Consider the following 20545-nt stretch of genomic DNA (forward strand, 5'->3'; position numbering starts at 1 on the left):
ATGAGTGATCACACCATCGTGATTATCTGGGTCATGAAGATCTTTTTTGTACAGTTCTTCTGTGTGTTCTTGCCGCCTCTTCTTAATATCTTCTGCTTCTGTTAGGTCCATACCATTTCTTTCCTTTATTATGCCCATCTTTGCATGAAATGTTCCCTTGGTATCTCTAATTTTCTTGAAGAGATCTCTAGTCTTTCCCATTCTGTTGTTTTCCTCTATTTCTTTGCATTAATCACTGAGGAAGGCTTTCTTATCTCTTCTTGCTATTCTTTGGAACTCTGCATTCAGATGGATATATCTTTCCTTTTCTCCTTTGCCTTTCACTTCTGTTCTTTTCTCAGCTATTTGTGAGGCCTCCTTAGAGAACAATTTTGCATTTCTTTTTCTTGGTTATGGTCTTAATCACTGCCTCCTGTACAATGTCAGGAACCTCTGTCCATTGTTCTTCAGGCACTCTATCAGATCTAATCCCTTGAATCTGCTTGTCACTTCCACTGTATAATCATAAGGGATTTGATTTAGGTCATACCTGAATGGTCTAGTGGTTTTCCCTACTTTCTTCAATATAAGTCTGAATTTGGCAATAAGGGGTTCATGATCTGAGCCACAGTCAGCTCCCAGTCTTATTTTTGCTGACTATAGAGCTTCTTCATCTTCAGCTGCAAAGAATATTATCAATCTGATTTCAGTATTGACCATCTGGTGATGTCCACGTGTAGAGTCTTCTCTTGTGTTGTTGGAAGAGGATGTTTGCTCTGACCAGTGCATTATCTTGGCAAAACTCTGTTAGCCTTTGCCCTGCTTTGTTTTGTACTTCAAGGCCAAATTTGCCTGCTACTTACAGGTGTTTCCTGACATCCTACTCTTTCATTATAGTCCCCTATAATGAAAAGGACATCTTTTTTTTTCGTGTCAGTTCTAGAAGGTCTTGTATGTCTTCATAGAACTGTTCAACTTCAGCTTCTTCAGCATTACTGGTAGGGGTAGAGACTTGGATTACTGTGATGTTGAATGGTTTGCCTTGGAAACAAACAGAGAGCAGTGTCATTTTTGAGATTGCATCCAAGTACTGCATTTCAGACCGTTTTGTTGACTATGAGGGCTACTCCATTTCTTCTAAGGGATTCTTGTGCACAGTAGTAGATATAATGGTCATCTGAGTCAAATTCACCCATTCCGATCCATTTTAGTTCACTGATTCCTAAAATGTCCATGTTCACTCTTGCCATCTCCTGTTTGATCACTTCCAATTTACCCTTGATTCATGAACCTACCATTCCAGGTTCCTGTGCAGTCTTGCTCTTTATGGCTTTGGACTTGACGTCCACCACCAGTAACATCCACGGTGGGCGTTGCTTTCGCTTTGGCTCAGTCTCTTCATTCTTTCGGGAGTTACTTCTCCACTGATCTTTAGTAGCGTATTGGGCACCTACCAACCTGGGGAGTTCATCTTTCAGTGTCCTATCTTTTTGGCTTTTCATGCTGTTCATGGGGTTCTCAAGGCAAGAATATTGAAGTGGTTTGCCATTCCCTTCTCCAGTGGACCGCATTTTGTCAGAACTCTCCACCGTAACCCGTCCGTCTTGGGTGGCCCTACAAGAGATGACTCATAGTTTCATTAAGTTGGACAAGACTGTGGTCCGTGTGATCAGTTTGGTTAGTTTTCTGTGATTGTGGTTTTCATTCTGTCTGTCCTCTGATGGAGAAGGATAAGGTTTATGGAAGCTTCCTAATGGCAGAGACTGACTGAGGAGGAAATTGGGTCTTGTCTGATGGGCAGGGCCATGCTCAGTAAATCTTTAATCCTATTTTCTGTTGATGGGTGGAACTGTGTTCACTCCCTGTTGTTTGACCTGAGGCCAAACTATGGTGGAGGCAATGAAGATAATGGGTGCCTCCTTCAAAAGGTCCCATGAGGCACTGCTGCACTCAGTGCCCCTGACCCTGCAGCAGGCCCCCACCAACCCTCACCTCCACCAGAAACCCCTGGACACTCATGGGCAGGTCTGGGTCAGTCTCTTGTGGGGTCACTGCTCCTTTCTCCTGGGTCCTGGTGCACACAAGGTTCTGTTTGTGCCCTCCAAGTCTGTATCCCAGTCCTGTGTGAGTTCTGGCGGCTCTGCGGTGGGGTTAATGGCAACCTCCTTCAAGAGGGCGTGTGCCATCCCCAGGTCTGCTGCACCCAGCGCCCCTGCCCCTGCGGCAGGCCGCTGCTGACCCGCACCTCCTCAGGAGACACTCACACACAGTCCTGGCTCAGTCTCTGTGAGGTCTCTGGGTCTTGGTGCACACAAGATTTCTTTGAGCCCTCTGAGTGTCTGGTGGTTATGGGGTTTGATTCTAGATGCGATTTCGCCCCACCTACCGTCTTGCTCGGGCTTCTCCTTTGCCCTTGTATGAGGGGTATCTTTTTGGTGGGATCCAACATTCTCTCGACGGTTGTCCAGCAGTGAGTTGTAATTTTGGAGTTCTCGCAGGAGAACATGAGCATGTGTCCTGCTCTGCTGTCTTAGTGGAGCACAGAAGGTTCAGCCCACGTGAGATGCTTTGTAAATATGATGGATATTCATTCACAGAGATAATAAAATACAAACGTGATAGGCCCCGAGACTGAACCAAAGACATCCCTGGCAGCTCCTGTGTGATTGACATTAGTTCATTCCTTAACCAGAATCCTTTGAATAAGATTGTGTTACCAGTTTTAAGTCCTTCTAATTGTGTCGGTTCTTGCATCTACATCTCGTCTCTTGTGCTGTCTGGAGAAGCCTTGTCAGAGACCTTGCTGAGGCCCCGTAGCCTGTTGCCTTTGTCTGTGGTTCTTCCATGACCGTGGCGGCAGTGCAGTGACGCTGTCCTGGCTTGTTCTTGGGGAAACCGGGGGGCCTTTGTGGACACTCAGGGCGGACGCGTGCAGTTGTCAGGTTGCACACTGCACGTGGGGCCACATCTGAGGGTTCTGTTCAGATCATAGGCGCCATGGGTGTATTTTGTCATGATGGTTTTCTGGCAGAGAAGGGCAAAGATGTCTTGAGCTAACTTAATGTATTACAGTAGTTTTCTCAGAAATGGAGGTGGAATGTTTTGAGGAAGTGGCACAGTTTCTTACTGTGCAGAGGTGCCGTGGGAACCAGAATGGCCTGTGTGACGCCTCCCCTGGGAGCAGAGTCTCTGTCCAGTGGGCTACAGAATCCATCTATATTCTCATCTTTGGTAGTTATTTTGAAAACCTGAAACCAAGTGATAGCTTGGCCCAGTTTTTCAGCGCCTTTCATTTTCCAGAACTTTATCAAGGTCATCAGAAATGAAAACGAAGACTGTTACTCACACGCAATCCTTCATACCTCAGCCAGCTTTTAGGAAACCATCACGGATTGTAGCCATTGGCTGACCTGAGGGCTCCTCCGTGGTTTAGGTAAATCCCGTGGCTGTCACTCAGGTACAGGATGGAGCAGGTTGTCAAGCTTGATGGGCGGATGGGACGCAGAGGCCCCGAAAGTGGCATGGTGTCTGCCCCGTTCCTCGTACGATCTCTTTGACTCCCTCCCTGCCTGTGTTTTCCCAGCCTCCACTCTCTCATAGGTTTGCCATACCCCACAATGCTGTTATCCAGGGCATCCTTTCTCCAATCTGAGGCCGAACAAGAGAGCAGATCGCATGGGAAGTGTGAGGTTATTACAGCAGGGAAGAGACAATGAAGCTGAAGAAGAACACGTCCCAGAAGTAACTGGGGACTACAGGTTACAGTCTGCAGCCCGCGGAGGCGGTCGCCGGTTCCCCGGCCGACCTCCCAAAGAAGCAGGTCGTGTGGATCCTTGCAGGGCAGAGGTGGCCCACGGAGGCGAGAGGGACAACCCGACCTTGCGAGCAGTTATCCTGCCTGCTCCCATCAGCTGTCAGCGCCTAATAGTACCATTGCCAAAAAAGCCATTTGGGGTGACTGGGTGTCTTGTGGAGACATCATCAGTTTGGCTCGGGGAACATCTTGACTCTGATGCTGTTTTTAAAAGAAATTGGGGCTTCTGTACCAGCTGGTTCCCCTGTAGGAGTCTCGAGTTTTCATCTTCTGGTAAAACCTACTCTTTCTTCTAAGTTTGGAACTTCGCGCCCGCCTCCTTTTTGGAAGGGAGAGCTGTTTAAAAACTTCCTTCTTTAACAGCCTGGCAGATGACTTCCAAAACTCACGAAGTTGCAGAAGCATCATTGCCCAGCAAAACGGGCATCGGCTCCACATGCCAGAGGAGCCGCCTCCCCACTCCTGGTGGTCTCCACTGCCTTCTCACCCATCAGCAGCTAAGCTCATGTGCCTCGCTGCTTATTTTAATGACTGCCAGAGCTCGCAAGCCCTGCAGCTGGGAGCTGGAGAAGTCTGCTCTCTCCGCTCCATTTTTTTGGCCCAGAGATGGTACCTCAGGGCCAAATTGTGGTGATGGCGGCCCTTCTGCTAAGGGAATGGCCCCGCGTGGGCTCCGAGAAACTGACCACAGAGCGCTCCCAACCTGTCAGCGCTCGCCTCTCTGGACTTCCCCTGGATGACCTATAGCAGGAGACCGGCGTTCCCTGTAACTAAACCTCTGCTGTGTCTGCAGAGCTCTGGTGAGGGAGGGCTGCTCGAGGCGCGGGAAGATCTGGTGGTGAGCGCGTGGGGAACTGCAGCCGCATTTGGCTGGTGGCGGGGGAGGGGGAGGCGAGAAGACAGACAAGAGCGGCTGCCCTGGACTGGCCGCTGGCTCTCAGCCAGACACCGGAAGAGGTGCGTCCCATACTTTCCCATTTAGCCCTCCCAGCAGCCTCGTGGTTGGGTATGATTATCTGCAGATGATGAAGCAGAGGCACAGGCCGCGATGTTACCCACCCTGGGCTGGGAAGCCAGTGTGTGATGGGGCCAGAACTCCCAATGTCAGTTGATCTGACTGAGGACCCGGCTCCCAGCTACCTTAGCTTTCAGCATCCTTTCTCCGAACCACTGAAAAAAAAAAACAACTCCCCTGCCTTCCCAAAGCAAACAAACAAAACCCCAAGAACACACAGGTGAAAAATCCTAGCGAGAGATGTTTACATAGTCAGGCTGGTCTGTTTTTCTGTTCTCCCCCACCGAGGGCCTAGTGTCGCTCAAGGTAGGTCTGCTTGTTTTTTAATCTCTATGATGTTGTTCTCCACCAGTTTTACTCCTTCCTTCTCCAGAAATCCTGTACTGGCTTGCTCTTTGCTGCCTCTAGTCCTCTCGGTGCGCACCAAGGGAGAAGGGCTGGGCAGACTCATTCCAGGAAAACACCTCTGCTCCAGTTAACTTGATAAGCAGCGAAGCCAAAATATGTCCATCTTGAGCATCTTGAATAACAAAATGCCAGAAGATCTATGGGAGTGATACTTCATTTTCAGTGCTTATTCAGAGGGACCCGCAGTGCTCTCTGTCAGGGGGCCGCGGGGTAGCGGTGCTCACAGTGGCTGATGGAGAGGTGCAGGGGAGGGTGGAGCCAGCAGCAGCTCCGCAAGGCCTTCGGGAGTGGGTCAGCTTGTGCAGGGACACGGGGAGAGCGCCTTTCAGACAGAGGCACCGAGGCAGGTCCGCAGGCGAGTTAGCGAGTACCGAGCAGCTTGGTTGTTTCTGCAGCATCGGGTGGAGGTGAGGGGGGCAGGCCCCTCAGGGTGGCACTGGAGAAGCCGGGAGGCAGTAGCAAGGGGCCAGGAGAAAGCGTGGAGGAGCCCGCCATGGGTGTGGCTGTGCGCCTGCTGAGGATGTGGAGTCCTGCTGCTGCCGCAGGCTTTCCCGTGTGTGATGAGCCTGAGTGAATACCAAAGGCACTTCGTCTTGGGTTAGTGATGCTCCCATCTGTGTGCGAGTGGTCTGTGGAGACCGCAGTTGCCAGTCCCTCAAGACGGACTGGCGCCATAGATGGCTCATGCGGCCTAGGATTCCAGCCTCGTCATCTGCTTCACCCTCAGCACATCTCTCCTGCCCTCTGAGAAGATTCTGCCCCAAATATCAGTCACCCTAGAAACAAAATGCCTTATTGGCACCTTCCAGGAATCAAAACAACAGCAGGTTTCGAAGACCATCTAGTCCAAGGTTGGCCAACTATAGCCCCTGGGGCTCACCCAGCCCAAGGCCTTTTATTGTGCAGTCCATGAGCTAAAGATTCTTTTACGTTTTTCAAGAGTTGGGAAAAAAGAAAATAGGACAGAAACTATTTTGGACTGCAGTGGCTAAAGTATTTACTATTTGGCTCTGTTCAGAAAAAGCTTGCCAACCCGTGTTCTTGTCTGACCACCTGTGCAAAATGACCTGGCAAATGATTGCCTGATGCGTGCTCGAGTACTTCCACTAATGGAAAATGCATCATCTTTCTGGTCCGCCTGCTTCCTGTTTGGACAAGTCAGGTTATCACTCTTAAACTCTGCCCAATTCTTGCCTCCTGATTGTTCAGTTGCTCAGTCATATCCAACTCTGCGACCCCATGGACTGTAAGACGCCAGGCTTTCCTGTCCTTCACTGTCTTCCAGAATTTGCTCAGATGCATGTCCATTGAGTCAGTGATGCCATCCAACCATCTTGCCTTCTGTTGCCCGCTTCTCCTGCCTTCAGTCTTTCCCAGCATCAGGGTTTTTTCCAGTGAGTCAGTTCTCCACATCAGATGGCCAAAGTATTGGAGCTTCAGCGTAAGCATCAGTCCTTCCAGTAAATATTCAGGGTTGATTTTCTTGAGGATTGACTGGTTTGATCTTCTTGCTAGTCCAAGGGACTCTCAAGATTCTTCTCCAACACCACTGTTCAAAAATATCAATTATTCAGTGCTCAGCCTTCTTTATGGTCCAACTCTCACATCCATACATGACTACTGGAAATAGCCTTGACTAGATGGACCATTGTTGGCGAAGTACTGTCTCTGGTTTTTAATATGCTATCTAGGTTGGTCATAGCTTTTCTTCCAAGGAACAAGCGTCTTTTGATTTCATGGCTGCAGTCACCATCTGCAGTGATTTTGGAGCCCAAGAAAAAAAAGTCTGTCACTGTTTCCATCATTTCCCCATCTGTTTGCCATGAAGTGATGGGACTGGATGCCATGATCCTCGTTTTTTGAATGTTGAATTTTAAGCCAGCATCCATCCATTGGCTCTTTTGGGGAGAAGAAAGCTGTTAGTTCATGTCAGCAGGTTTTGAGTGCCTAATCTATCCTAGGCACTGTGCTGAGTGCTAGAGAAAGATAAGTAGGACAAGGTTCTTGCGTCAGGGTTTTCCATGTCTTATTTCTCTGAACCAAAACAGTTGAACTGGTCTTCTCACCTGTCTCTCATTCCTTCTCTTCTTGCCATTGGGTCAGGGCTTTTCTCTTTCCTTATTTTACTTCTTTCTGTGTTACTATCTCACATTAGACAGTACAAAACCCCAAAGGCAGAAAGGACACACAGTGAAAATCAGTCTGTCCACTGCCCTGTCTCTGACCCCTGGAACTTCTTTCCTGGGAGGCAACCACTATTACATGCGTCCTGTGGGGACCTAATGGTGAAGAACAGCACTATCACAATGGTTAGGTCCATTTGGACAGGAACTTCTGGAAAGTACCACAGGGTAGTGTTTTTTGAGCTCTTAACTTGTTTAAGTTGCTGAGTGTGACCTAGTTTTATTTCTGCTGCTGCTGCTGCTAAGTCACTTCAGTCGTGTCTGACTCTGTGCAACCCCATAGACGGCAGCCCACCAGGCTCCCCCGTCCCTGGGATTCTCCAGGCAAGAACACTAGTGGGTTGCCATTTCCTTCTCCGGTGCATGAAAGTGAAAAGTGAAAGTGAAATTGCTCAGTCATGTCCGACTCTTAGCGACCCCATGGACTGCAGCCTACCAGGCTCCTCCATCCATGGAATTTTCCAGGCAAGAGTACTGGAGTGGGGTGCCATCACCCGAGTTTTATTTCTAGAAAAGCCTAAAATTGGTAAGTTTGGGTGGTAGATGCAGAGGGTTCGTATTGCTTGACATGCATCTGCGTTATTTCAGGTAACTCCTCACTGGATATTTTGGTTACCACTGGGTCTCTTCTGCTGCTGGGACTCTTGTTCATTACAGTTTCAAGTAATGAGACTGTACTCAAAGCCTTTCCTCTTTCACCAGAAATGATGCAATCCCATCTTGTGTGAAACTCTTGGGTTTCACATCCTGAATAAAACGTTGACGATCAGTGGAAATAAGCTGTCAGCTTTGTAAGCTGAGCTGAGGCCTCAAGTCTCTCCTGCACCATTTGGGATTATCCGGGCAAGCCTGACCTTTCAGGACGCAGGTACTGTTTGTGTCTAGGTTGGTAACACATGAATGACTTTGCCCCTGGGACTCACTTCCTCCTCCTCCAGGATTCCCTCCTGATCGTTACGTCTTAAGTCTTCCCTTCTAGTTGAGGGACAGTGTGACATAGACGTTGCACGGCTGCTAGGTGTTACCTTTTTACTCGAGTATCCTGTTCAGATGTTTCCAGCAGCTTCCTAATCACCCGTTGGCTGGCGTTGCTTAAGACCTTTCCATCACCCTAGCCAGTAAGGCAGCACTTCAGCGGCTGGACACCAGCCACATCCTCTTGTGAAATGGGCTCTTGGGTTCTGTTCAGAATTTCTCAAAGACCAAATATGTCAGAAATGAAGCCTGGGCCTCTGATTTGTTTTAATATTATTTATTTGGCTGTGCTGGATCTCATTTGTGGTGTGTGGGAGCTCGGAGTCTTAGCCACTGGACCCCCGGGGAAAGCCCAGCAGTGTGCCTCTTAATGCAGATTACTTTCTAGCCCACTCTCTTCTGTGGTCCTCCCCTTTTTCCTGGCTGCTCAAGTGCTGTATGGAATAGAATTTTCTCTTTTGTCTTTGGCACTGGTAAAATTTCATCTTGGTCACCTTTGATGCCCTGGAGAAGGGACTGGCTGCCCACTCCAGTATTCTTGCCTGGAGAATTCCATGAACAGGGGAGCTTGGCAAGCTACATTCCGTGGTACTTCAACATCTTGGTGATGTTAGTAGGTCATCAAAATGGGTTACTGTCGACTTTCAAGACTAACTTGCGGTTGATTGTAAAGTATGTGTAGGGGTCTGATGCCCCATCCCACAGAGGATTTCCGATGAGATCTATTTGTATTGCTGTTCTGCTGGGGTGTTGATTCTTATCTCTCTGAACGTCAGTGCCATCTTCTGTGAAACCGGAACTGTCACTTCATAGGACTTTGGGGAGGAAATAATGCAGGTGCCCACCCCTGCCGCAGTGCCTGGCCCCAGCCTGTGCTTTGTAACTTCCACTTTCATCTCGTGGCGGAGGACTGTTGATCCTCTAGCATGCAGTGGTTTATTGGATGTGAGAGAGAGAATTGAAGATGACTTTGAGGTTTCTTCATGGCTATATGGTGGTGCTGTTTAATAAACTAGGACATATAGGAAAATGGACACAGTTTCAGTGAAAGGAACATTCAGTTTTCGATTTGTCAAGCTGAAGATGCCTGTGAGAAATTCAGTTTCAGCCTTTAGAAGACACTTTAATATATAGTTGGAGGTTAGCTCTAGAAACACCATCCTGGGATTCATTGGCATCTAGATGGAAATGGGTGTATAAAATGAAAAACTTGCTTTGGGGAAAGCTTAGACAAAGGAGAGGGCTGAGCACGGAAGCTTTCAGAAGCCAGCAGTAGCAGGAGAACGCCAGCTGTGTTGTGGAGGGGCAGAGAGAAGGGAGCGATGGAGAAACCCGCAGAACCAAGCAGGTGACTGTGAGGGTGTTCCATGCCAGTGTCGCTCACAGGGTGGGCCCCAGGCCGCCAGCATGAGGGTCTGTTTCTCCACTGGGGCCCTGAAGGGACAGTGCCCGGGACCCACAGACTTTTCTGGGCCGTGTGAAGACTGGAGTGACCCCAAAAGGTGAACATTCTGCAAGCGCAAAGCTACGAAGAGCCTTTTAGACAAAAGCCAGAGCTGGTTTCATATGGGCCCAGGGTGCATTTAAATGGGTTCGAAATGGCTTGGAGGTCGCTGTGTCTGCCTGTGTGTGCATGCTCAGTCCTGTCCAACTCTTTGCGACCTCATGGTCTGTAGCCCACCAGGCTCCTCTGTCCATGGGATTTTCCAGACAAGAACACTGTAGTGGATTGCTATTTCCTTCTCCAGGGGATCTTCCTGATCCAGGGATCGAACCCATGTCTCCTGCATTTGGCAGGCCAATTCTGACTCCAGAAGTAAGAGTGCTGCTGTCCTGAAGGCTTCAAGATAGCATCAAACTCGAATCAGGATCCCCCCAGGGCACCGGTCCCTGCCACCCTCTCTGTCCTTTCTCCCCCAACCCGCCACCACCCCCCCCCCCACCCCCTAGCAAGTGGATCCGAGGCATGTTCATTTTTTAATAAGCCCAACAGGAGGTGGAAACACTTGTTCAGTGCTGGCTGGTGTGAAGTAGCGCATCCAGGCCAAGGCTGCAGAGTGCGCAGGCCCTGCTCGGAGTCTTCTGCCTTCTCTGACCTGCCCGCGCCTCCTCCGCCTGGTTTTTCCCGGGTTTAGGTGGCGCTCACTTGCATTTTACCATGTAACTGCTATTGCACTAGAGCTCCTTGTCTCTGATAGCCAACATGTTTAGAGAACTGAAAGGTTTTAAAAAATCTTGGCCCAAAACTCACGCAGGACCTCTCTGAGTAGACATGACCTGTCTTCTTTTATTTGTCCCCTCTAGTGTGACTGCTCATACATCCCACTGCAGACACACTCATCTGTCTTGGGGCAGTTGGAGACTCAAGTGACCTCATCACCGTGTGCCTTTGGAACTGCAAGTTCCTCTGGGGTTGTGCTTCCCCCCACACCACCACCCCATCAGCCCCAGGTCTGTGTCCCCTCCCCGCCCACTCACGAGAGTGTGCAGGGGACATAGGGTATTACATTGAACGTACGCCTGCTGGCCGGGACGGTCAAATTTATTTGATGATTTGAATCGGTGATGCCGTCCAACCATCTCATCCTCTGCTGCCCCCTCCTCCTGCTGTCAATCTTTCCCAGCATCAGGGTCTTTACCAAGGTCTTCACTTCAGGTGGCTAAAATATTGAAGCTTCAGCATGAGTCCTTCCAATGAATATGCAGGGTTGATTCCTTCAAGATTGACTGGTTTGATCTCCTTGCAGTCCAAGGGACTCTCAAGAGACTTCTCCAGCACCACAGTTCAAAAGCATCAATTCTTACGCACTCAGTCTTCTTTATGGTCCAGCTGTCACATCCATATATGATTACTGAAAAGACCACAGCCTTGACTGTATGAACCTTTGTCAGCAAACTCATGCCTTTGCTTTTTAACACACTATCTAGGTCTGTCAGCTCTACCCTAATACAAAGTAAAAAAATAAAATTAAAAAAATAAAGTAGATATAGTAAAGTGCAAATTTCCTGAATTTGAAGGATAAAATGCGAGATTTCAAAGCAGTTTTGATACCATGGTTTGGGTGGCGGAGCTTCTTCATCCTTCCTGGCTGGGGTGCTCAAGCGCTGCCTCACTGAGAACCCTGACAGTTGGCGCTGGTCACTGGCTGGACTTCAGGTTTTTGTGCTGGTAAAGTTCCCTGGGGTCACACAGGATGGCTCGAAGAAGGGATAACACTAGCGCGTCAGTCAGACCAGCCTGTGAGAAAGAAAGATGCCCCGAAGTGAAGGCCCGGGAGGTCCGTTGTGTCGCCCAGAGGCTGACTGCGGCAACGTGGCCAGGAGCCTGGGGTTGATTTCCAAAGCTATGTCTTCAGGCAGCTTCTCAGCCTCTGGTCACTTTCTGTTTCTCTGTGTCAAGTGTGGTTACAAATGGCCTTTCTCACCGTATCCTGTGCATTGCCGTGATTTGTTTCTAGCAGGCGATAGCGAATGGCGGCAGCTATGGGGGACCCCGGCCTCTCCAGATTGCAGTTCGCCCCCTTCAGCAGTGCCTTGGATGTTGGCTTCTGGCATGAGTTAACCCAGAAGAAGCTGAATGAGTACCGGCTAGACGAAGCTCCCAAGGACATTAAGGGTTATTACTACAACGGTAGGCAATCGGAAACTCCGTTCTTTTCTCTTACCTTCTCTGCCCAGTGTAGGGTCAGCTCTCCTTCGGAATGGGATATCCTTGACTTTTACCGTTAATGGTATCCCCTGGTTTCTACTTTACTTCCTGACTTTTTGACCCATGTTCATTTCTTTTCTCCTTATTGGGAGAAGAAAGGGAGAAGCCAGTGTATTAATCGGAAGAGTTAATACCCATCACTGAGTATTGCTCAGTGAATCTTTGCGTTAATATTCTTGGCAAATACCTTGGATTCACAAAAGCCATCATCTGCTGCTGAGTCCTTGTTCAGCTCGGGTGGCTGGAAATTGGATGGGGCCCTTTGGGCTTCACCAGAAGAGAGTGATCCACAAATGTTTCTGTTGCAAAGGCTGCTGTGACTAACTCATGAGTGAACATGTAAATGCTTCCTTCCAGGTGACTCTGCAGGGCTGCCAGCTCGCTTAACACTGGAGTTCAGTGCTTTCGACATGTGAGTATTTTTTTATCAGAATCTAAAATAGAGAATGCTGATTTTTGCAAGGAATGAGGGTTCTTAACCTTCATTGTAGGTGGGCCATGGGGCGATCCCCAGAAGTTTCCGAGAGCAGGGCTAGCATCTCGTGGTTCTGTTGTACCTCCCACGGCATGGAGACAAGTGCTGGGTGCTCAGGACTGTCTGGTTCACTTTTTCAGCACGTATTTATCACCTGTTAGGTGCAGCAGTGAGCATTTATTAGACTACTTCTATATACAAGTTTCTGTGCAACAGCATTGTAGGGATGTACAAAGAAACGTGACATAATGTCCTCACAGAGGTGCCTTTGACTGATTGGGGACCGTGGGGGAGTTGCTGGAGAGAAGAAACACATTTATTGAGTTAATTACTGACTTATTTTCTAGAGAGAATCCTTTCAGACCTACCAGGTGTGGTTTTCTTCCCTTTCACAGGTGAGGAAACCACGAGTCCAAAGGTGAAGTGACTTACCCAAGTCATTTAGACATGGCTAACTTTAGGAAACAAGGGTGAGAGAAAAGTGACCTGTATTTCTGAGGTTGAAGTCTGAGTAGCTGCGGGCAATTTCCTATTTTCTGTAGAAACCGAGAAGCCAGGGGGTGGATGTAGTTTGGGGAGGAGGTAGATTTGGTTTAGGACATGTTGAGTTAGAGCTGACAGAGCCCAGGCTGTAAGATAGGAAGAGGCTGTAGCGTGAGGGAAAGGAAGGGCAGAGATGCAGAACTCGCCAGAGAGACGTGACTCGCTGGAGAAGAAGAGCCAGAGATGCTGTTTTCAGCAAGGAAAGAGGGTCAGCAGCGGCAGAATCAGAAAGGCCAGAGCTCAGTGCTCCGGTCGCTGGAATTGTTGACTGGGTTGTGTGAGAAACTAAATTCTGCGCCTGGGGCAGAGCAGAAAGCATGTTGAGAGGCTTTAAGATAACTGAGAGCTGGAGGATTACAGGCTTCCAGGAGGGGGCCATAATTTTCTGCTCCCTCGTGTGTTTGCTGTGTGAGGGTGGGGGATAGGGGGAACATGAAGAGGTATTTGTAAAGACCATCTAAATATGGAGATAGTCAGATTCATTGTTGTTGTTCGGTCGCTCAGGCGTGTCCAACTCTTTGTGAACCCTTGGACTGCAGCACGCCAGGCTTCCCTGTCCTTCACCATCTCCCGGAGCTTGCTCAAACTCATGTCCATTGAGTCGGTGATGCCATCCAACCATCTCATCCTCTGTCGCCCCCTTCTCCTCCTGCCCTCAGTTTGCCCAGCATCACAGTCTTTTCTAATGAGTCAGGTCTTCACATCAGCTGGCCAAACTATTGGGACTCCAGCTTCAGCATCAGTCCTTCCAGTGAGTAATCAGGGTTCATTTCCTTGAGGACTGACTGGTTTGATCTCCTTGCTGTTCAATGGTCTCTCAAGAGTCTTCAGCACCACAGTTCAAAAGCATCAATTCTTCATCATTCAGCCTTTGTTATAGTTCGACTCTCACATCCATACATGACTACTGGAAAGATAACAGCTTTGACTTTGTGGACCTTTGTTGGCAAAGTAATGTCTCTGCTTTTTAATATGCTGCTTAGGTTGGTCACAGCTGTTTTTACGAGGAGCAAACGTCTTTTAATTTCATGGCTCCAGTCACTATCTGCAGTGAGTTTGGAGGCCAAGAAAATAAAGTCTCTCCCTGTTTCCACTGTTTCCCCATCTATTTGCCGTGAAGTGATGGGACAGGATTATGGACTGCAGCCCACCAGGCTCCTCCGTCCATGGGATTTTCCAGAAAGAGTACTGGAGTGGGGTGCCATTGCCTTCTCCGTAGTCAAACATTAGGGTATTTCAAATAAAGTCTCCCTGGAATTTGAAAACAAAAAATCTCTTCACAAGTCAATACATTTTATTCCTCTGTCACAATCAAATTGTGAAACTAAACTGCACAACTTGAATCGAAAATGATGTTAGTCTTTGTACCTTTAAAAGATATGTGTTGATGTTTCTTATTCCCTTCGGAGCTTTCTTGCTCCATAATAAATCCTTGTGACTGCGCGTCAAAGCAAAAAATCCTAGTCATCTCTCTTCTGCATCAGCAAAGACTGACTGACTTTTGGAGCAATCACAAAATCATGAGGAAAATGCATTCGGCGTACAGTCTTAAATTATCTGAGGCTAATAAATGGGGTAGTGTAGTTCTAGTATAACCTGGAGGGTCCAGCATTCCTCACCAGCTGCCCTCATTCCTGTCTGTCTTTTGTTTTTTAATGTATAATTTGATTTATTTATTTATGGCTGTGCTGGGCCTTGCCGCTGTGTGGGCTCCTCTCTAGTTGTGGCAAATGGGGGCTCCTCTCTAGTTGTGTGGGCTTCTGATTGCGGGGGCTTCTCTTGTTGCAGGGCGCAGGCTCTAGGGTGCGTGTGCTGCAGTAGTGGCAGCCCGTGGGCTCTAGAGCACAGCCTCAGTAGTAGTGGCACACAGGCTTAGGGCTTAGTTGTTCTGCAGCACGTGGGATCTTCCCATATCAAGGATCGAACCTGTGTCTCCTGCATTGGCAGGCAGATTCTTATCCACTGAGCCACCAGGGAAGCCGGCTCCTGTCTCTTCTGACACTAGATGAAAGCTTATTATATTTTGAGTTTCAGTAATTTTATTCTTCGGCACAACTAATTACAGAAAAACAAAACAAAACAAAACAAAACTATTCACAGAAGTTAGGCTTGATCTTGTTGCAAAATCCAGGTTTCTTAAACCTTACAATCCGGAAATTTTAGTTGAAGGAGATAAAGTCTGTGATCCTGTGGCTGTGGTTTTCACCCAGATGGCCCGATTTTCTTCATCATCGTTTGTCAGTTAGCTGCTGAATATTCACCGTGCGTGAGGCTTCACGGCAGGCACTGGGGGAGATGAGCGAGAATTACGACATGGGAGTCCTGGATTGGAAGCTTGATGGCTTGGAATCTGCCCCTGATTAACTGCCTTACCTGGAATGAGTCTTTTTCATTTTCTCAGCTTTGGTTTCCTCATCCGCAGCTCCCAGCTTCTAAATGTTCCTTTCAGTTTTAAAAGTCTGATTTTCTTCCTTTCTTTTTTTTTTATTTAACTTTTTTGTAAAAGTCTGTGATTTTCTGACGCCCCCCCTTTCTTAGGATGGCTGGTGCCATGGTCTAAACGTTGGTGTTCTTCAAAAGCACGTATGTTGTAAACCCAGGGCCCAAGGTTACAGTCTGAAGAAGTGGGCCTTTGGGAGGCGGTGAGGGCAGGGCTCTCATGCATGGGGTTAATGACAGGAACCCCAGAGACCTAGCTTACCCCCTCCACCCTGAGAGGACACAGCTGAAGCGGAAGAAGCTCTTCGCCAGGAGCTGGTGCTTTGATCTTGGACTTCCAGCTTCCAGAGCCGTGAGGGATAAACGTCTGTTGTTTGGCAGCCCCCCAGTCTGTGGTGTGGTACAACCTCTGCTGGGGCAGACTGAGACAGTCAGGAAGTTTACTGAAAGCACTCGGAGCTCCTCTGGAGAAACGAGGTCTTTGTATCCACATTGTTTTTCTCATGATTGTTCTTTCTTTGCATTTATTGCTGAGCATCTGCGTGGGTTTGTAGGGAAAATCTCTGTGCATTTATTCATCAAACACTGAATGTTTCTTGTGTGCAGACGTGTAGGTGGTAGAAATACAAAGACTTAAGCAAACAGGGGACTCTGGAGGAGCTCTGCATGGAGGTGGAAGACAGGTATTAGCGTCACAGGGTATGCAGTGCTGGAGCAAACGTGGGGGGCTGATAGTTGGTTCAGAAATGCTTATTGATTGCTTCCACTGTGTCTTGATGATAGAATGTGCTGGGCCCTGGGCATACAGAGAAGCATAAGATGCAGTTTAGAGAGCTAACAGCCCGAGTCTTCATCTGTAGATGCCAGGTGTACCTCAGCTTTGCACGGCACCAGAGAAACCCCTTTCACTCTGAGATCCCGGAAGCCAGATGAATCTCTACCAGCAGTTGGCATCACAGGATCCTGTTATCTACCTTGTTTCGGCTGAATTATCAGTCGCACTTGACTGATCAGGCACCAACTGTCCTGCCCTAGAGGGAGCTGTCTTAGGCTGGCACACTGATGAACCAGCCCCCGATACGTAATGGCCCTAACACAGAGGGAGTCTGTTTCTTACCTGCTTAGTAGTCCAGGTGGGGGTTGGGGGCGGAGGTAGTCCAGTCTTTTTGTGTCTTGTGGCTCCGTCCTCCTGGAGGGCTTGTGTGCTGCTGAGAATGGAATTGTCGCCTTCCGGTGGCATAAAAGAGGAGGCACAAGAGAACCAAAGTGAAAATCTGAGGAGACACACCCAGCTCTCTTAAAGACCCTTAATGGCCTGGATAAGCATGGGGTTGGGGGGCATGTATCACCCCACTCGCGTTCCATCAGGCAGAGCCGAGGCCTCACCGTCTTGTAGGGGAGGCTGAGACATGGTGCTGAACTACAAGCATCAGAGCATCACTTCTATATAAAGAGAGAAAAATAGACTTTGGTGGGCAGTCTCTGTATGGATTTAAAGCTGGTTAGAAAAAAAAAAATTCCTTTGAGGAACATTTACCTAGTTATTTATTTTTAAAATATATAGCACCGTTTCAAAATGGTTTTTAATTAATTAATTTTTGGTGTGCTGAGTCTTCGTTGCTACAGACTTTCTCTGGTTGTGGCGAGTGGGGCTGCTCTCTGGATGTGGTGCTCAGGCTTATCCCTGTTGCGGAGCAGGGTCCGTAGGCACGGGGACTCAGAGGTTGTGGTACACAGGCTTAATTGCGCCGTGGCATGTGGCATCTTCCTGGACCAGGGACTGAACGGTTGTCCCCTGCATTGCCAGGCAGATTCTTAATCACTGGACCACTAGGGAATCCCAACATTTACCTAATTAGTGATAAGACATATTTTCCTTTTCTAAGCTTCAAGTTGGGCTTAGTAAGATAAATAGAAGGCATACCCTTGCGTTCAGAGACCTTAAACAGTAGCTGAGGAAATACAGCTCATTTGCTAGATCATCTGTGCAGGGCACGGGCCCTCTTATTCTCCACCATCTTGCCAGCACCTCACTCAGGTCCGACATGGACTGGCCGCTCAGGTAGCCGTTGGCGTCAATTGCAAGCAGTCTGAGGGCCTGGCTGTCAAAATGGGAAGTGGCATGGCTGGTGGAAAGGCACGCATGGGCCCCGATAGAGGACGCGATGAACAAAAGCTCAGAGATGGTTACAGAAAGCAGGAGATCATGCAGTCGGGCCCTTAGACTGAATGTGACTTAGATGCCAGAGCTCCCCTCAGGTAGATGAGACTGCGCACACGTAGTAAAGGCTTCTCTAGATTCGTTCCATCCCAGCCACCGTCACTGCCTGTCTGTTCTGGAGGATCTGGCCATGTGTCTGCCTTTGCCCAGGAGGTTCCATAACAGCTCTCAGACTTTCCTGAGTCATCACTGTGAGGCTGAGTGATGTTGAGGGCCTGGTGTCCAGAGAAAACGTGCCAGGCTTCAGGCCTTTGTAGGATCCCATGTTTTCCCCAACTTGGGTTAGTGTGTTCACTAACTAGTTAGAGTTCACTGTAGGCTGTAGGACATGGGGAAGATGTCTAATTCTAGTTTTCTAAAATAGCTTTATTGAGGTATACTTTACGTACCATGTGGACTTTCCTGGTGGCTCAGACGGTAAAGCGTCTGCCTACAATGCAGGAGACCTGGGTTCTACCCCTGGGTCGGGAAGATCTGGAGAAGGAAATGGCAGCCCATTCTGGTACTCTTGCCTGGAAAATCCCATGGATGGAGGAGCCTGGTAGGATACAGTCCACGGGGTCGCTAAGAGTCGGACACGACTGAGCGACTTCACTTCACTTTATGTACCATACAATTTACCCATTTAAAGTGCACAATTCAGCACGTCTTAATATGTTCACGAGGTGCAGCCGCCACCACTGCACATTTTTGCCACTCCAGAGGGAAGCCCTGCACCCTTCGCAGTCACTCCCCATCCCTCCCTTCTGCCTGTCCCCCGCGCTGGGCAGCCACGACTCTGCTGTCTGTCTCTATGGATTTGGCTGCTCTGGACATTTCACAGCAATGGCATCACAGCAAACTGAACTCATACATGTCCGGGCGCAGGATTTGGAAACTCTCTGGTTTCCAAGTTTAGGGCTCTTTCCAGTCCTCCTCTGAGCCACCTCTTTCTGGAACAAGTGGAACTTGAACCTGGAGAAACTACTGGACTGGCTTACCCTCCCACGATCACATTTTAAGTTCTCTCCTCTGGCCACCTCCCTGGGTGGAACTTTAAGCCTTGAAAAATGCTTCTCCTCTGAAAGTCTCCTCTGAGACTCACTAATGAGCTCACACGAGGGCCGATGTCCTAGCAGCTGCTTGAGTTCGCATGCTTTAGTTTCCTCTGCTCTCACAGCAAGGCTTCGGCCCAGCATTCGCACATCTGGACATCTGGATGCTGGGAGGGAGGGTACCATATTCGATCAGAGCATCCTTCTCTGTTTCTGTAGCCATTTCATGAGGCCATGTCTGCGTGTAGAACCACGTCTGCCTGCAGAAGCCTGGTTTACCAGCTGCTGCGCTTCCTTTTTCTTCCCTCTCAGCCTAGTCTTATCCTTTTCTGATTTCTTTTTCCTCCTCAAGTCTGTCCTTGATGTCCTCATCTCACCCGAGTGAGGAATATTCTTCTATTGTTGCAGAGTGGTGACAGATACAGCCTATGAGCCACTGACTCATCAGCTCCCAGAGGCAAGCTCTGGCCTTTGGAAGTTGCTTCTCCCAGGACTTGGCATTTGAGCCTTAGAGACAGCATTTGGCAGAACCTCCTCACCCGTTGCACCCTCCACACCTGCTGAGGGTTTAGAGCTCTCTAAGCCCTCATCCCTGAACCCCATTCTACTGAGACTCGGAAGGAAGAAACGCTGGGTCTGAAGAGCTGCCATCGGTGTGAGCAGTGAGCATCCTCTCTGCAGTGGTTGTGACCACAGTGTGCATCTTGTGATAAGATGACCGCTATTTTCAGTTAACAGCTGTAACCTCTGAAGGGCTTCCCAGGTGGCTCAGTGGTAAAGAACCCGCCTGCCAATGCAGGAGACGTGGGTTCGGTCCCTGGGTCGGGAAGATCCCCTGGAGAAGGGAGTGGCAACTCACTGCAGTGTTCTTGCCTGGAGAAGCCCATGGACAGAGGAGCCTGGCGGGCCACAGTCCCTAAGCTCACAAGGAGTCAAACACGGACTGAGCAACTCAGCCCACACACACAACCTCTGAAACGCAAATTAATCATTTCGGAGGTGACACCAGGTTTTCCACATCTGGGTTGTGCCCAGAATCATCTTATCTTTCTCATCTCCTGACCTGGGTTACTCTGAGGCCGGGGGGCTGGCGGGGAAGGGGACAATGTAGAATGTGACACCCACGCGGCACGACATGGCCATGCAGATGTCCAGCGTGCAGTGCAGTCAGGAGGAGGCGGCATGCCCCTGCCTTTGGAGAGCTTCCTGTCCCCCAAGGGGTGTGATTGTTGGTCTTGGAAACACTCTAAAATAACTATGCTCATGATCAGAGAGGGGGGAATGGATGGATGGCTTCCTGGAAGAGGAGGATTTACAGCAGGGTGCTGAAGCCTGGGAGTGCTTGAGTGGGGAGTGGGCAACACAGACCCTTTGAGTCAACAGTTCTGAGTTGAGACCCCTGCCCTGCCTGTTATGTGACCTTAAGCAAGTTACTTAATCCTTCAAGAGGGAGAACAAACTCCTTTCAGAACCGAAACCTTATACCCAGCTTCAGTAGAAGCTCAGTAAATAAAATCTCTTTCAGTTTAAAGATGGGAAAGAATTTTTTTAAATAGGAAAAGAGCTTATATCGGCGGGGGCGGGGGGGGGGTGGTGTGTGGTGCAGCGGAAAGACAGCATGCAGAGACATTAGGGGAAGGGGAATAGAGAGGCTTTTGGGGATAGAGCGCACGTTTTTACTCGTGAAGCAGTGATATTCGTCATTTTCCAGAGAAATGTAAACCAGCCTTCTCTTTGCCCTGTAGAGCAC

General features: G+C 48.9%; 1 protein-coding gene across 26 annotated transcripts in view; it reads left to right on the forward strand.

Moving 5' to 3' along the window:
• The window catches only part of ATG7 (autophagy related 7), a 388924-nt gene that overhangs the window by 131927 nt on the left and 236452 nt on the right, over positions 1 to 20545 (forward strand). For 7 of the 26 annotated variants that reach the window (XR_011250728.1, XM_069560924.1, XM_069560907.1 and 4 more), the window contains exons 2-3: positions 11833 to 12005; positions 12441 to 12495. Coding sequence is in view for 25 of the 26 variants with exons in the window: in XM_069560924.1 (XP_069417025.1) it covers positions 11846 to 12005; positions 12441 to 12495 (215 nt within the window). In the remaining variant the exon portion in view is untranslated. Of the gene's footprint in view, positions 1 to 7770; positions 7926 to 8101; positions 8268 to 10678; positions 10826 to 11832; positions 12006 to 12440; positions 12496 to 20545 lie in introns of those variants that run through there. The other 19 variants (XM_069560906.1, XM_069560926.1, XM_069560928.1 and 16 more) reach the window with 8 other exon arrangements.

The sequence above is a fragment of the Ovis canadensis genome, chromosome 19 (assembly GCF_042477335.2).
Source record: "Ovis canadensis isolate MfBH-ARS-UI-01 breed Bighorn chromosome 19, ARS-UI_OviCan_v2, whole genome shotgun sequence".
Classification (NCBI taxonomy): domain Eukaryota; kingdom Metazoa; phylum Chordata; class Mammalia; order Artiodactyla; family Bovidae; genus Ovis; species Ovis canadensis.